We start from the raw sequence: 17,040 nt of genomic DNA, 5'->3' as shown, positions 1-17,040 counted from the left end.
CTCATTTTTTTTATAAGGAGAGAAAACTAGGAGGTGTCTACACAAGAGACACCCCCTAAAACACCCATAAGAGTGATTACAATAAGCATCAAGAACAGAAATAACGAAGAACAAAGGAGCACTAAGGAGCTCGAGTAAATGTTCCGCCACGACATCACGCCATCTCCCCAAGACCAAATCGACGTCGAACCCTTCGCGGGGGGCAAGAGAAACACCACCGAGCATGAATAAGCTCCCAAATCCAACAACCAACTAAAACGTGAACACGATCACCGCCAACGAGACACCGACAACCATGAACCGTCGCAAGAACAAACTAAACTCGAGCAATGAAGCCTGAACTGGGAGGAGAATAGTCAAGAGAGGAGCCCGAACCCGAATCCTGTAGCTCGCAACCCTTCACCCACAGCCGACGAACAATTCTCCCCCGCCACCGCTGCCCAAAGAAAGCCTTGATGCTGAAGATGTTGGCTTCGCAAACCTGAGAAATCACCAGCAAAGCGCAGGCCGACCAAAGACGAAAAACGGAAGGAGAAATGGAGAGAGACTAGAAAAAGTAGTCCGACTGAGGACAAGGAGAATGACTAGCAAGGAACTAGATAGCCATAGAAGAGGATGGAAGTAGCCAGATCTGAGAGAAAAGAGGAAGAAGGTAGCGGCGGCTTAGCGAAAATTATGAGATTTGGGGTTAGGGTTTCTGAAATTTGGGACTTTAGGGTTTTCTTAGAGAGAAGGGAGAGCCCCTCTCTCTAGAAACCCGTTCTATTCATACCAATACCTTGCACATTTCATCCCACCGCATTGCTAGAATTGTAGAAATCAATAGGAATTCATGTCCAAACTGAAACCTTTTAACTAATTATAATTTTATATATTTGGCCTTAGTCCAATGAAATTAACAATACTAATTGAAAACATATTAGTTATGATGTGTCTTACTAAGATAATGGTGAAATGAAACTTAACCTTCTCCTAATAAGCAAACCATCTCAATTTTTGAATGTATAATCTTAGTCTATTGACATTTGATTATTTTTTGACTTATTATCTTAATTAATGAACATATGATCTCAGTTAATGGATATTTTATCTCAAGTTATGGATAAACTTTCCCACTTTGGGCCGAAATACCTAGTAATTACAAGTTTACAACTAGTAATTCTTTTATTAAATAGGTCCGATATTTTCAGGTTAAATGTTTAATAGTCTTACCAAGTGTCCAAATATTATTCGATTTCAAAAGATCCTTACTTCTTTTTTTGGGACCCTTTCGGGAATCTCATTGTAAGAAAATTTTACCTTTGGGTTGTACTTGCATAGGACCCTTACCAGATGCCCAACAAGCACCACAAGTTCCAATTCTCCTCCCACAACATTTAAATTATACTTCTACCAAGATTTGAACCTTGGTCTGTCATGTGGTGTGTGAGATAGGAAGCGATATCGTTAAACCTAAATGTTCTTGGTTGAAAAGATCCTTATTTATTGACGTTTCTTTTAGGATTTTTTGTCCATAAGTACCTTACTTACACTCTTTTTTTGCGAGAAACTACCTTATTTACAAAATTTTGTACAAAACTATTTTTATTACGTTTTTGTTTGTTGACCACTACCTAAAAACTTTTTCTGACGTTTGATTGTTATTTTTCGACGAGTAAAACACATGTGCAGGTCATGTGACTTGTTATTTTCATTATTTTATTCTTCTTTTATATTATTCCCTTTTTATTTTATACAAAACCCATGTGTATATCCTTAGTTAGGTAAGGAGAGAGAGCATTAGTTTAGAAAAAGGAGGGGAAAATAGAGGAGGGATAAGGAAAATAACAAGTCATGTGACCTGCACATGAGTTCTACTCACAGGAAAACTATAATCAAGCGTCGAAAAAAAAGGGTAGTGTTCAACAAACAATAACATAACAAGGATAATTTTGTATAAAATTTCGTATATAAGTCGGTTTCTCGTAAAAAAGAGCGTAAGTAAAATAGCTATGAGCAAAAAACCGTTAATCTGTAATGAAGAAAAATAAATACAGGATACTGAAAAGGAAAATGAGAAGGAAGGTTGATAAAAAGAAAATTACATATCTAACCTTCCCAAATCTCTAATATTTGAGACAAATTCGCCCAAATCCAATCCCTCTATCAAAGAAATCAAGACTACCTCCTTTTAGCCTTCCTCATCAACAAAAAAAAAAACAGGCCAACTACATTGATGACCCAATTAAAGATTTCTTAAAAACACTTTTTCACCCTGGTAATATTCTTCCACCCAAACAATACCTAGTCCTATACTTTCTCATCCTTTTTCTCCAAAAAAAACTTTCTCAAAACTTCCCTGAAAAAAAACAAAACAAAAAGAATCTCAAAACAAGAATATTTGTTTCTCTTTTAAAATGTCTAGTGAATCAGTTACTATTGAGGGTAATGATGGAGTTAATCTTAGGTCAAGAATCTTTAAACCTACAATAAATTTTAATAAAGATGAAAACTTTGGTATAGTTTTGGTTCATCCATATTCAGTTTTGGGTGGTTGCCAAAGTTTATTAAGAGGTATGGCAACTGGGTTAGCAAATGCAGGTTTTTTAGCTGTAACTTTTGATATGAGAGGTGTTGGTAGGTCAACTGGTAGTAAATCTATTACTGGGTTTTCTGAGGTTAAGGATGTAATTTCAGTTTGCAAATGGGTTTGTGAAAATCTCTCTGTTAACAGGATTCTGCTTGTGGGTTCTTCTGCAGGTATATAGATTATTGTCTTCTTTCTTGCAGATTCTTTTATCAGTTTTTATAAAGATCAGTTTATTGATGGTTTTTATGAGTTGTTTTTGTTGTTGTTGTTGTTGTTCTTGTTGTTGTTCTTGTAAATTAGATTGAAGATTAATTTTTTAATGATATATGGAATGTTTGGTTATGAATTTCTGTTTTTTTGTTCTTAGGTTAAGAGATTATGTTGGTCAGAAAAAAGTTGTTAAAAAGTGCATGAGCTGTTTCTGGTGTGATAATTGATTCAGATCTATTCATGGAATTGACCTTTTTTGGGAAATTATAGAAAACTTGGATATGCTTTTTTTAATCCATCATAATTATTAACAACTATGGTTTGCCTTTTATTCAAGAGAAAAGCAGTGGAATTTTGTGATTGTAAAGTGTTGAAATTAAGAGTACTGTGCTTTGGAAATTGAAATCTTAAGCTAATTGGAGTTATTCATTGATATGAATTATGAATCATGTGGGAGGTGCATGTTTATCAAGGACTCATGAATCATGTCTATAATCAGAATTATGAGTTCGAAAATTATTTGATTTTACCAAAATGCTTGAATTTTTTTTTTGTTTTGGTCAAGTAATTTCATTAAAGCTAAAGAAACATCAAGTCATGTCTACGAGGCCTTCGCCCAAATAGCCACTGCTTAAAAATTTATCTGCTGTAATATTGCAGAATAGTTATCTTCACATAGATCTGCTGCACCACGACCAAATAAATTTTGGAGCACCTGCCTCAAGGCCCTAATTTCCCTTCATGATTGCTATCCGAACAAGGTATTATAGACAATGGGCCTATCAGAAGTACTTGCATTTATTTCTACAAGTATAGGGGGTAGGAGTCTGGAAAGAAGACGCACACGCTTCTGAAATTTTGGTAGTAAGTGACAACTTCAGGGAGTTTTTCCCTGTCTATGTCATTTTCCTCTTAGCTGATACACTCTCAGTCTGCTCCTATGTTAGTCCGACTCTTCACTACACCTCAAGTGCCATTATTGAGAACTTAACATCTAGGCAATGCCTATGACACTTACATTTAGAAACCAAAGCCACGCAAACTTTCCATGTCTGGTACTTGGCCACAAACCCATGTCTAACTACAATTCTACCTACTCTGAGTAACACCACTCTTTTCAAATTGGGACTAGAGAGGAAGTAAAAGAAGCGAGAAGGTTGGAATTGTAATTGATTAGTGAAAACTGTAACTATAGTTGGGGATTTTCTTTTCTATACGATTTGATGCAAAGAAAAGATGGAAATTATCATTCTCCGTTTTTGGATGCTTGATATATAGTCTTCTAATTTAGTCTTCTTTCCTGAATACCTCAACGTATGACAGGAAATTTGGTCACTCATTACTAGTATACTTGCAAATTCATCTGTATGCATATATGTCTATCTTGCAAATCTGATATGGCATGTGCGTTAATGTCTCTTTGTAACTCAGAAATATGTGTGCTAATCAACGTGATGCTTTCATATGTGTAAAAAAGTTGCCTGAACACTCAAAGTTTGAGATGTCTGAAAAATTACCTGAACCTGAATGAACTTGAGGAAGGTTTGGGATGTCTAAAAAGTTACATGTTCAGCCTTTCTCTGCTTTTAAAACATAATCATCGTCATGTTAATCTTAAACACTGATAATTATTGACTGGATTGGTGGACTCCTGATCATGTCCAGTATTTTGGAACAGGTGCACCAATAGCAGGTACAGCAGTTGATCAAATTGAGGAAGTGGTAGGTTATGTGAGTATAGGATACCCATTTGGTATGATGGCCTCAATTCTCTTTGGAAGGCACCACAAGGCTATTTTGCATTCCCCGAAACCAAAGCTTTTTGTTATGGGAACTCGAGATGGTTTTACGAGTGTCAAGCAGTTGCAGAACAAGCTAAGCTCCGCTGCAGGCCACGTCGAGACTCATCTTATTGAAGGCGCTAGCCATTTTCAAATGGAAGGTCCTGATTTTGATTCTCAGATGGTTAATTTGATTGTAAGATTTGCAGAATCGTTGTAGGGCCACGAAAATATTGTGAGATAGTGAGTGAAGCTGCCTCCATTTGTGTCTCTGTCAACAGTGAGGAGAAAAATTTGATAGCGTTGCAACTGATAATCCAATTTCCTGCAGTTGTACTTGCAGAACAAAAAAAAAACAGTAAAAAATGGTGGTAGGTGCAGATAATGTGGTTTTCTTTTTTCTGTTTTGTATTTTGTTATGCTTTTACAGATACCGGAGTGGATATTCAACCATTCATCAAAGGAAAAGGTTAGACAATGATGTGCGTTACTGAAACAATCCTATATAAATTAACCAATCTGACATAGATTTACATTGAACAAACTTCTTTTTCTTGGTTAAAATACAAACTGAGTTCTAGTACAAAAATCTACACCTCCCACTACCTACTGCCCCCTCTAAAGATCACCTATAATTCTAACTGGACAATGGTACAATCTGGCAATTGCCAATATTTTGGATATTACACAGGCTAAGCCTCTTGCTTCTTTTCCGATGTCATTCGACCTTTATCACCATCTACACCTTCCATTCCCCTACCTTCGCCACCCATCTCATCATACTGCCGTTTCCTCCATCCTTGCTCTCGGTCCATGGACTGTCCTTGTGAGAAGGGATGCTCTCCCCCATCTGATTGAAATAAAGTAGAAGACACATTATGCATTCGGTCCACTTCTCAATGAGAAGCAGCATTTTACAGAAAATAACATGATTCTGGTATAAGATTAAACATATTACAAGCAGCCCATGGCATTAAGATACATGAAAATCAATAAACTTTGATGTTGAAGAAGGATCAGAAAAGGATGAAAGATGACCAATATTGAACATTTTCAGCCAGATGTTTAATTAGAAAGTTCTGTACATAGTAACTTACATCTGTTGATTTACAATAACTCAATTGCAGAGGGGGAGGGGATATGGTGGATAAAAATAGGCCAGGTGCTTTTTCTAATTTGTACAAGCAGAAGGCAATTAGGCATTACCACTTTCACCATCAGATGCATCCTGAAGCCTACCAATGGCTTCCATCAATGCTTGTTCATGCTCCTGCACAACACAATAACTCGTTCAAATAAATTCCCATATAACATGTGTGGAAATAGAAAATTAAAGGTTGCCTGTTATATATTTATTACTTTCAAGACTTTCTTCGCTTTCTCAACCTCTGCTGGGTCAGGATGATTAGCACTAAAAACTTTCTCAACCTGCAAAACATAATCATTCCATCAAAATATTATTAAACTGAAATCAAAATGAACCTATTCTACCAACCCTCCCTCCCTAAGCTTTGCTCACCTCTTTAATTAGAGTATCGGTATGAAGTAACTGGATATCTGTCAATCCTTTTCTTCCAATGCCATTCTGGGGCAAAGGTAAAGTCTTCTTAGGCTGGCTCTTTAAGGTCCCACGACCTCTTCCTGCACCACTAACAGCCCCACCACGGGCTGAAGACTTCTTAAAACCACGACCTTGACCAGCTCGACCACCTCTGTGGGAAATTCCAGATTCCTCACCCTCCCACCTGATGTCTTCAGAGGATATCTGATACAGAATACATCACATGAGCTCTGAAACCAATTCCCTATATTGTCCATAGCTGGTCTAAAGAAGCAAGCAGCAGCCACACATATATGCATGATATCAGATTGTTCAAGAGCTGTACAATTCTTCGTTCATATGTAGCTGGCGAATAATATCAAAAGCATATAACAACCAAACAATCATAAGGCAACCAAATCAGTAATTAATCAGAAGTATCAATCAAGTTTTGAGTGGAGGCAATCCATCGCAACCACCATTCAAAGATTTGAGTAGAAGTACCATAGTTATTTCAGTAACTAGAAATCAACAACCATACCAGAGCCACACATACAAGAAATAAAAAAATGTATAGTAGAAGCTAAGAAGATACATCATTCAATATTTGTTCCTGCTTCCATCACAGCAGGAATATTGGTTCACACATTATAGAAATATCTACTCCAAGTGCGATCCTCAAGGTCGCATCACATGGACATAAGATTACACCCAGACAGCAACACTTGCATATAAAAACATAGCACCAAAGAGTCGCCATAAAAGTGTACAAGGAAAAGGATATTCCTCCAAAAATTGATGACCACATTGTTAGTTCCGCTTAAATCATGCAAAGAACAATCATTTCCAGACAGCGGAAGTACAAGATAAGGTATTATTGGAACAGACGATATCTAGATGGGTAACTACTAACAACAACCCATGCTATGGGAGACTGATGGGAACATGAAATAAGTTAAAATAGTATTATCACAGAATCACAGCTACTTTTATTCAAGTATTCCTAACTCCCTAGTTCTGTCTACATAGATTGCATATTGATGACATACGATCATTTGAAAAGTACTGTATTGTATTCAAAAGTTTCTAGCTGCCTGCACATCACAATCTCATCTCCAAGTAAAAAGTAATAGTGCTGTTATAGGAGTGACCGTGTTTCCAATGGCAGCGAGTGAACACGGTCACTCCTATAACAGCACTATTACTTTTTACTTGGAGATGAGATTGTGATGTGCAGGCAGCTAAAAAGACAGCTAGAAACTTTTGAATACAATACAGTACTTTTCAAATGATCGTATGTCATCAATATGCAACCTATGTAGACGGAAACACCAACAGCAAAGATACTCTGATACAGCAATAGTTAAAAATTTATATCTGGGATCACTTCGAGAGATATAAATGCTCTAAATTTCATGCACAGCAACACAATTGAAGAAACCCACTTTAGGAAACTTAACATCATCGACACCAGCAGCAACGAACAATATCAACATATTTCATCATTTTCTCATATAATATATGGGTAAGATAGACTTGTAGGCAGAATAGCACGATTCACCAACCAATTAAAGGGCCTAGACCGACACATCAGAAAGGGGCAGGGTGGGGTTACCTCTTTAAGATTGACCCACTCCCATGCTTCATCTGGCGTATTCATATCATAAACCAAAGCATGCCGGCCCTGAAAACATATAGAAAGATGTTAGTCTTTTAGAGTTGTTACTATGCAACATGGTCTTTTTCCAAGATGTTTCTTCCTCTATGAAGGGGGGGGGGGGGAGGAGTTATTAAAGTACACGAATTATACCTCTTTAAAGTCTGTTATTACGGCCTCATAGAAATTCTTATCTTCCGGCCACCTTGTCCATACTCTTTTTCCAATCTTCTCCATATTATCACTTTCAGAAGGCTCTGTAGCCGCAAAGTTACCTGGTGTACTACGATTGGCAACCTGAGGCCTCCCTGGAAGAGCAGGGGAAGGGTATGGCAAAGACTGCAGAACAGTATGATTCCATGAATAATGGGAATAAGAATACCAAATTCAGAGTGCTCAATCAAACAAGTAACTCATTTTAGTTCATGGGGATTTCTCATAATGTCGTCATGTGCATCTACTTGTAGTTATAAAGGTGATAATTAGTCGGAACATATAAAGCTCCATATTAAAAAGAGCAAACAAACAAAATAATACAAGTAACAAACCACAATGTACTTTATTGTAGCTAACAAAAAATTTAAATTAAAACACAGTCACCTACAGATTTCAACCCATCAAAGTTCAGAAAGCACAGAGCACCACATCAAAGACCTACCAGATATGGTTTTGCATAAATCAATTCAAAAGTGTCTACTAATGAAAAAATTGTGACTCCATGAACTTACTGGTTTCGTCTTCTTCCCTCGAGCTCCGGGTGGTGGGCCTCGTTTCAAGTTTGAAGAAGATGGTTGCATGGATGGATGTAGGGCAGGAGAAGGTGCACCAACAGATAATGCCGACACTGACTGCCCTGTTTTCTGTTTCTTACGTGATGCTGAGACAGTTGGACTGGGTACAGATTCATGAACAGGCTGCCCATTTGCCTTTCTCCAGTCCCTGCCAAAGTTATTCAACATGGTTCTCGTCAAAAGACAGAATCATCACTCATTATCAATCCCCTTATACTTGATACACACATTTTGCAAATATAAATAAATATGAAATATCTCAAACCTTATTCTCTGAATCATATCATCACTGTTGACCCTTGATAGAAGCTCCCTATGTTCCTCATCAGATACCCTTAACTCCTTTCTCAGTTCCGTTATCAAACTTTCCTTCTCCTAATATATAGGACAATGTGCTTAGACATATATGAAATATTTACACTTGATTTTAAACAAAGTTAGAAATAAGCAATAGCACATACCCAAGAAATGGCATCCGATTGAGCCTTGAAGGCCCGCAAAACAGAACAATATGCTTCTTGTTCAATAATATGGATCTGTGTTTCCATGTCATTACTCGGCATCCTTGGAAATGGAGCAGAGGCCGGACCTGCAGATCTTCCATTCCCAGCTACACGCGCATTTCTTGCAAATCTATTTTGATGAGGCGGTGGAAGATCATCATCCGTCCCTAACAAAATTTAAAAAATAATTCAATATTAAATAAATTTTATGACCCAAAAAAGACCAAAATAAACCTCAAAAAACACAAAAACAATATACAAACAGCCAAAAACATCCCTCAAAAAGGAAAAATTGATTTCAGAGAAAGTCTACATTATCAAGGAAACTTCAGACTATATTCAACAAATTCTTAATATATGTATAAGTGGTTCCAGAACTTCTTATTATGAAAGGGAGGATGTAATCATAATCCATTAAGCATACAATGACAGGAGGAAACAAACACCATTTACCCGAATCCCACGCAATTTCATGAACAGCCCATCGAGTATGAACAAAATTGACAATTACAATTTAGCTAAGCAAATTCAGTTTTTATTAAATCTAGAGGTGCTAGCTAATAGAATCAGTTCAGACCTAAAGACTATGCCTTTATTCTATTCAGACTAAATGACAGACAGCTGAAAATTATCAATTTGGGCAAATAGCATCTCACTTGCTCTCCCCAAAATTTTACCAAACACTCAGAAACTCAATTAACAAACTCACTGATGTAAATGAAAACAACACCCAAGCCTTAATAAAGGCATAGACTCTAGAATGTTTAAAACAAGAACTAAACTAACTAAAACTCCTGATTATATGCAAGTCTAGAGTATTATTAGTACAGTCGAAGTAACTAGAAATCTGGTCAAGGTAAAAATCCGATAACAAAGATAAGAATTTTCATCCCATCGGCGTATGAAACACCACCAACAATCACATAAAACTAACCCTTTCAATCTAAACTACTTAACTAAAAAAAAAAAAGATAAACAAGCCCAGACGCTCCTGGAAGAACTCAGCAAGACCCACTGCCACACATTCATACTGCCATAATTTTCTTAGCTCAACCATCCCCCAGAATAAATAAACCACCAAGACAAGAAAAGCCTCCCACCAAAATAAAACCATTAATCTGCAACAAGGATACTGCAAAGAAATCTAGATGACCTAAGCTTAACAACACGGTGTTTGAACCATACAGTTGCATGAAAAAAAAAGGTCTCCACAGCATAACAAAATTTCCATTATATAGTTTACGAACGAACGAACACATGAATTGAAGTTCCCAATTCTTTTTCCATTCAAAACTTTAAAATTCTAGATTAAGTTCGCATTCCATTCACAACCTCCCATTCTATTACCTTTCGAGTACGAAATGTTAAGATACTCCACAACAATATAACCAAATTATACACTTATACTTCATTTTACCCATACCCATGTTAGACACTAAAACCAGCGTCAAAGTAATGTAGCTCATCAGAGAGAAAATCAAATGACCAAGCTTAACATAATTAACCGTTATCATAGGATTTAGAAAAGGAATTATAATTCCACTTAAATTGATTCAAATGTGATAACTCCATTGATCTAGCTCTTTTAAAGTTAATACAACTTCATAGAAGTGAAATTATAATGATAACGATGATAAATTAAAGTAACACATTCCACCCTAGAGCTCCTAAGCTCGGAAAATTATCATAATCTTGCTATTCCTAAGCTCTCAAAAACAAAATTGAAATTTTCTAGTGAAATCTCAACACTGAGCCCACAACAAGAGGAGAGAGAGAAATCAGTAGTATGACGAAGTAAAACCTTAACTCAATTTCACAAACCTAAACAAAAAATCCCCAAAATAGTCAATTTCACGGTTCAATCAAGCTAATAATAGCTCAGTACCAATTCGAGAGAAAACCCTAACACAATTCCAAAACCTAATTTCCAAATCTTGCTAAAAAAAACACACACAAATCAACAATCAAATACAAGTAAGACCTACGAAAAGGTCCGATCTTTAAGTATCTCACCACTACTATCGGAAAGATCGTACTCCATTACTATTTCTTCAAATCGACCCGAATCTTCTCACTCGAACTTCCGCAAGAACAAATTGAAATTAGGTCAGAAAACAGTGAAAAGATCGGAAACTGATTAAAGAGTGAAAAATGAAAGAAAATTAGGGATTTGAATGATGAACATCGGAAAATTAGGGTGAAAAAAGAGGGGAAACAGAGATTTGGAGGGAGAAATTGATACGAATTAGGGTTGAATGAGGAGAGAGAAAGAGAAAGAGGGCGGTGGTGTTGAAGGGTTGAGAAAGAACGCGGACTTGAAACATTTTTAGTTAACTCTTTTTTTTGTTTTTCTTTTTAGTTCATAAAATTTCTCAGTTCCGCTGCGTTGAAGTATATCACTTTGTTTGCTTGAGTTTCTTTTTTCCCTCTTGAAGAGAAACCACATTTGCTAAATTAGAAGTGTGTTAAAAGGCTTTCACAAACTTCCTGTCAAAAAAAAATAAAAGGCTTTCACAAACTTCCTTTTTCTTTGGCTAATGAGAAAACTTTTTTTTTCCTCACTTTTAACTTTTTTGAGCCTTGATATGGGGTTCATATAGTGCATAAGTGTTGCTATATTAGGAGGTGCAAAAACCTTAGTTTTCATGTTCTATTGGATTTATTACCATCTCTTATTATGTTGGGAGGAATATGTAATCTTTAAAATATCTTCCCCAACAGCTAGTATTTCAGTCTTATTAACGAAGATCAATAATACATATGGGCATATGGCCCGAAACTTCTACGGGGTATTTCTCGAGCATATCTTCTGATGCAAGCTCAAGCTCTTGGGCAGCAGGCCCACTTGGGCTTTGACAAGGAACTTCTTAAACAAAGACATTTAAGTGGCATAGCGATCCCCGCTGAGGTGATGATTTTGACCTAATTCGTCAAGTCTATATTATTTATAGAGGTGATCAATATAGGTTTAGTCTGACTCGTAAATGGGTGAGTTTTGAGCACGACTTTTCGGTCCGTGGTACGAGATTCGAGCTGAGCCGGTTGTTTAGCAAAAAAATCAGACCACTAGAAACTTAAATATGACAAATTTTGATGAAATTTAGCTCGAGCCAAATTTGCCGGTTTTGGCGTTGGGATTTCGCCCCGAAATGAGCTACTTTTTTTCGCCAAAATTCGGCCTAGCCTATGATCACATGTAATTATTTACATTACGAAAGCTTATGAAACTGCGACTAATCTAGATTGAGCCAATGCATGCTATATAGTACTATTCTCCCCTGTAAATGTTGTTGATCATAAGAATCACAATTGAATTGCACTAAAATCCTATAACAAGCCAATTGAATTCCTTACCGAGTTGGTTCAGACGTGTGTAGAATTGTGTGAAGTATTCAAATTAATTCATAATAACAAAGTTGCAGGGGATATTACAAGTAAAGATTGAAAGATGAATTAAAGTAATGCTTGAATCAACGGGATAGCACAAAGTTGATACTATTCCTTGATTTCAAAAGCTGTTGATAACAAAATATATTAAACATATACCTACCTTACTATATCAGAGTCTATGGAAGAGAAAACAAAGAGACCTTCTCCAAACGATGAGTGATAGCCTGATAGGTGAGCCCTCATCGTCTACAAAAACCTTTAGGTATTCCAATATAAGTTTTGATAAACCCGTAACAATAAGTGAATAATTAGCCTAATAAAAAGCATAGCAACCGACTTAAATGAGTGTTTGTGATACCAAATGATGAGTGATAGCCTGATAGGTGAGCCCTCATCGTCCACAAAAACCTTTAGGTATTCCAATATAAGTTTTGATAAACCCGTAACAATAAGTGAATAATTAGCCTAATAAAAAGCATAGCAACCGACTTAAATGAGTGTTTGTGATACCAAGATATGTTATGTTTCTATACACACGTGACGACGATCACTAAAACAAATTAATTCCTCCAAAATGCAATGATCAAACATGTTTCGATTTTTACAAAACCAAATATTATTTATAACTTCAAAAATAATAGTATCAACACAATATATTTATATGGTTGCCATAAAAATATATCAACAAAATCACCAAATACACCTTCCAATTTGTGAAAATTCCATGATTCCAAATATCTCCACAATTTGACACATACTACCACACCTCCAAAACACCACACAAAAAATCCCCAAAGAAGTCCACATTCCCATGCCTCCACCTCCAAAACTCCCAAAATTTGCACAACGTTTAAGGGTGTGTTTGGTTAGTCACCGATTGAAATGAAATGCATTCCCATTTCGTTGGCTCACTCTCCTTCTCTCTATCATCGAACCTCTCTTTCTCTCTCCTCTTTCACCCCTCTTCGCCGCTCTCTTCAAAAGCTCCAAATTAGAAATCTTTCATTGATGGATTCACAACAGAGTTCTTCTGTTGAACAGATGACTGAAGATTTGAAGAATCAGAAACTTACCCATCAAAGTAATCGTACCAAATTGAAGCTTGAAGAACTTAATTGGGATCATTCGTTTGTTCGAGAATTGCCCGGTGATTCTAGGGTTGATAATAACCCTCGTCAGGTTTTTCTTTAATTCTATTACTTTGTTGTTTAGCTTAGTTAATTGGATATATGGGTATTTAAATTACTGATTTTGGTGATGTGGGTTGGTGTAACTTGGACAAATTAATTTGTTTTTGATTTGGGTGTTGTTGAGAGCATATATAAGTTAATTGGATATATGGGTATTTAAATTACTGTTTTTGGTGATGTGCGTTGGTGTAATTTGGACAAATTAAGTTGTTTTGATTTGGGTGTTTTTGAGAATACTAATCATTTCTTTGATGTGTTAGTAATTGAGAAATTGTAGTGACTGTTATTAAAATTGCATTTGGAGAATGTTGTTTCAATTGGAAATTGGAGTGAATTGGGTTTAGTCAAGACATTGTAGCTTCAAGAACTGCAATTTAGCTTGTGAGGGTGGATAAAGAGTTTCATTTTGCTCGCGCCGTGCGATGTTGCAGTTGCTCTATACTTGCTATGTGTGGGCATCTTATGAACTATACATGAACTTGATCTATTGGTTTAATGGAGTTTGCGAGCGAGTTGATCGGTTGTGAGGATCTTGTTTCTGACCTTGTGCATTGTGGGGGGGGGGAGGTTCCTGAAGCATGGATATTGGATTGACAGATTGCTTCTAGCATGTACGTTTGTTGCTAATTGATAGGATAGAAGGATTAGTTCACTCGTTTGTGCTTTTAAATACATCTATGCATGTTTGATGATACAGAAAGTGATTGCAACTCTTCCTAAGACCAGGAAGTGACTTTAGAAATCAATATAAGACGTGTGTTATTTCAGTAAAAGGAGCTTTAGAAACGAGTGGTACTCCTTATTGTAATATGAAATACTATATTTCACTGGTTAGTGTTAGATTTTATCATGAAGAAAGACTCAATTTTTGCTAGGAATGTGTTGAAATGCTCACTTATTCACAAGTTACTCATCTTCCTTAGTAAGGTTACATGGTTCACCAGAATAAAATAATATGACTTAAGATACGCACATATTTTGTCTATCTTGTTCATGACAAATACGAACAATATAGTTTCTTGTAATGTGGAAAAGATTGTGTCTTTAGTCTTAAATGGCAAAGGACTTATGAGAGTTGGGAATCACGAGGCACTACACGTCTTGTTGCTTACACTCCGAGCTGACAAAAGTTCATCTTTCAATAGTTAAGTTGATTTATTAGAGTTATGTTCTATGTAAAGTTTTAAGTATATCACTTTATTTTGGTTGAAAGAAACAAAGAAGTGAAAATGGTCATTTGTCTCAGCACCACCCTGCCTCTATGAGCTGTAATTATGGGTTGATAATGCTTTGATCTTGATATTGCTGTGTTGTTTCTTAAGTATTGTTTGCCTTCCAGGTTTTACATGCTTGCTATACAAAAGTTTCACCCTCGGTAGAGGTGGATAACCCACAACTTGTTGCATGGTCTGAATCAGTTGCTGAATCTCTTGAATTAGATCCTGCAGAGTGAGTATTTACTTCCCTGCTATGTAAAACTAAGCATAGTGCATATACATGGTAACTGGCCTTGATATTGTACATATCTGTACTTCTTATATGTTTCTTAATTTTGATTTTTGGTGATTGAGGATAAGGTTGTTGGCCTGACTCAGGGTTGTGAGGGAACTTTTCTTACTCCTATTCCAAATTTTGTCCATAAGTACATGTTTCTCATTTTTATCTAGTTTCTGATCTCTTGCTGTGTTGATCAGGTTTGAGCGACCTGATTTTCCGCTTATATTTACTGGGGCGTCCCCATTCTTTGGATCGTAAGTCAGCCACCTAAGCTGTTGCCTTTGTTAGACCTATGTGGGTATTTTTGATGACTTCTGCATTTCTCTGGCTGTTTTGCATTCTCCCTGAAGAAACATCTTTTACAGGTTGCCATATGCTCAATGTTATGGAGGCCATCAGTTTGGCACGTGGGCTGGTCAGTTGGGTGATGGTCGGGCAATCATGTTGGGAGAGATTGTGAATTCAAAGAAAGAAAGGTGGGAATTACAACTGAAAGGCGCTGGCAAGACCCCATACAGCAGATTTGCAGATGGGCTGGCTGTTCTCCGCAGTAGCATTCGGGAATTCCTTTGCAGTGAAGCAATGCATAGTCTTGGAATCCCCACAACACGTGCCCTTTGTCTTGTAACCACTGGGAAATTTGTCGTCCGAGACATGTTTTATGAGTACGTGCAGATCAACCACATATATGACATCCTAGTCTTGCTGTATCTTTCCATCATTTCTATACCAGTGTCCTCATTCTTACCTGAGTTGCATTTATTTTTGCTTTATTTACAAAGGTTGTCTCAAGCAGCTCATTAAGTGGTACCTGTCATTGTCTCTATCTGATAATTGGTAGGTCTGGTTCTGAGTATTAATTCAATGTCTAATTATGATCAATGCTGCTGTATACAGTGGTAATCCCAAGGAAGAACCTGGTGCAATCGTGTGTAGAGTTGCTCCTTCCTTTTTGCGATTCGGTTCATACCAGATACATGCCTCAAGAGGGAAAGAGGATCTTGATATTGTTCGGCTTCTTGCAGATTATGCCATTAAACATCACTTTCCCCACATTGATAATATGAATAAGAGTGAAAGTTTATCTTTCAACACAGGATTTGATGACCAGTCTGTTGTGGATCTCAGCTCTAATAAATATGCAGGTTAGTGTCTGTTGATGCATCTATCATTTAGTTAATGAGATTTTAAAATGCCTTTGTTACCAAGGCTAGGTAAATGCAATAGTATTTGTTGCCAGACCTTTTTAGAAGATTCTCTTTATGTGCCATGTTGTGGTGCCTTCGGTGTATATTTTTCCAGATATTTTACCACCTGAGGTAAGGTGATATATATGGCTGATTTGAGATTTGAGCCGAATAGCCAACCATGCTGTAGACTAGTAGACTGTGCAATGTTCTGTTTTGTGTTATACATATATGCATGTATTTTGAGGTGGCCACCCTGAATTATCGTCTCGTTTTGAACTAGCATGAAAGGATATCCTATTCCGGTCTTTTTGTTAAAAGAATTATTCTATTGCTCCCCTCCCTGGTCAGTTGACAAATTGAGAAGCTTCTTTATGGATTTAATTTTACCAGTACTCTGTGAATCTCATGCTTGACTATGTGTTTGTGCTGTAATATTTTTTTATATTGTACTTTGAGCTTTAGATGATCAGAAGTTCATGAAGAAGCTCGAGTGCTTGACAATTCAAAATCATTCTTATAAAGTAATGAGAAAATAGCTGATGTTTTTAATTATTATTAGAAGTTTTGTGGAATAATACCTGTTTCTTTTTATATAATTGGATCAGCTTGGGCAGTTGAAGTTGCGGAGCGTACTGCTTCATTGGTTGCTGGCTGGCAGGGGGTCGGTTTCACTCATGGTGTGCTGAACACTGACAATATGAGTATCTTGGGACTATGATATT

At 36.7% G+C, this 17,040-nt stretch overlaps 3 protein-coding genes across 3 annotated transcripts; 2 read left to right on the top strand and 1 right to left on the bottom strand.

The window, feature by feature from the left end:
- The first annotated feature begins 2,074 nt into the window (after positions 1-2,074).
- On the top strand, positions 2,075-5,038 carry LOC104889904 (hypothetical protein). Its single transcript, XM_010675241.4, has 2 exons — positions 2,075-2,739; positions 4,458-5,038. The coding sequence occupies exons 1-2, from the start codon at positions 2,397-2,399 to the stop codon at positions 4,778-4,780; spliced, it is 666 nt and encodes a 221-aa protein (XP_010673543.2). The 5' UTR covers positions 2,075-2,396; the 3' UTR covers positions 4,781-5,038.
- A 5-nt stretch (positions 5,039-5,043) lies between these two features.
- LOC104889905 (hypothetical protein) lies at positions 5,044-11,537 on the bottom strand. The gene is made up of 10 exons (XM_010675242.4): positions 11,065-11,537; positions 9,010-9,218; positions 8,814-8,923; positions 8,486-8,696; positions 7,911-8,096; positions 7,716-7,784; positions 6,080-6,325; positions 5,920-5,988; positions 5,767-5,830; positions 5,044-5,410 (listed from the first exon to the last, which is right to left on the bottom strand). Exons 1-10 carry the CDS (start codon positions 11,090-11,092, stop codon positions 5,253-5,255), a joined length of 1,350 nt encoding a protein of 449 aa, XP_010673544.1. The 5' UTR covers positions 11,093-11,537; the 3' UTR covers positions 5,044-5,252.
- Positions 11,538-13,161: 1,624 nt separating this feature from the next.
- On the top strand, positions 13,162-17,036 carry LOC104889906 (uncharacterized). Its single transcript, XM_057394186.1, has 6 exons — positions 13,162-13,620; positions 14,971-15,080; positions 15,326-15,382; positions 15,494-15,793; positions 16,026-16,273; positions 16,924-17,036. Exons 1-6 carry the CDS (start codon positions 13,324-13,326, stop codon positions 17,034-17,036), a joined length of 1,125 nt encoding a protein of 374 aa, XP_057250169.1. The 5' UTR covers positions 13,162-13,323.
- The last annotated feature ends 4 nt before the right edge of the window (positions 17,037-17,040 follow it).

Source organism: Beta vulgaris, chromosome 4 (assembly GCF_026745355.1).
Source record: "Beta vulgaris subsp. vulgaris cultivar EL10 chromosome 4, EL10.2, whole genome shotgun sequence".
NCBI classification, from domain to species: Eukaryota; Viridiplantae; Streptophyta; class Magnoliopsida; order Caryophyllales; family Amaranthaceae; genus Beta; species Beta vulgaris.
Note: the sequence above shows the minus strand (reverse complement) of the source record. Positions and strands in the feature narration are given on the sequence as shown.

What these genes read in the sequence shown, in the direction of transcription:
- LOC104889906 (XM_057394186.1), top strand. Translation starts at nt 13,324, where the DNA reads ATGAAATGCATTCCCATTTCGTTGGCTCACTCTCCTTCTCTCTATCAT. An exon ending in GCGTCCCCATTCTTTGGATC is followed by an intron (nt 15,383 to 15,493) that starts GTAAGTCAGCCA and finishes CATCTTTTACAG; the next exon opens with GTTGCCATATGCTCAATGTT. An exon ending in GTCCGAGACATGTTTTATGA is followed by an intron (nt 15,794 to 16,025) that starts GTACGTGCAGAT and finishes TGCTGTATACAG; the next exon opens with TGGTAATCCCAAGGAAGAAC.
- LOC104889904 (XM_010675241.4), top strand. Translation starts at nt 2,397, where the DNA reads ATGTCTAGTGAATCAGTTACTATTGAGGGTAATGATGGAGTTAATCTT. An exon ending in GCTTGTGGGTTCTTCTGCAG is followed by an intron (nt 2,740 to 4,457) that starts GTATATAGATTA and finishes ATTTTGGAACAG; the next exon opens with GTGCACCAATAGCAGGTACA.
- LOC104889905 (XM_010675242.4), bottom strand. Translation starts at nt 11,092, where the DNA reads ATGGAGTACGATCTTTCCGATAGTAGTG. An exon ending in TAATAACAGACTTTAAAGAG is followed by an intron (nt 7,785 to 7,910) that starts GTATAATTCGTG and finishes ATATGTTTTCAG; the next exon opens with GGCCGGCATGCTTTGGTTTA. An exon ending in CCGATACTCTAATTAAAGAG is followed by an intron (nt 5,989 to 6,079) that starts GTGAGCAAAGCT and finishes TATGTTTTGCAG; the next exon opens with GTTGAGAAAGTTTTTAGTGC.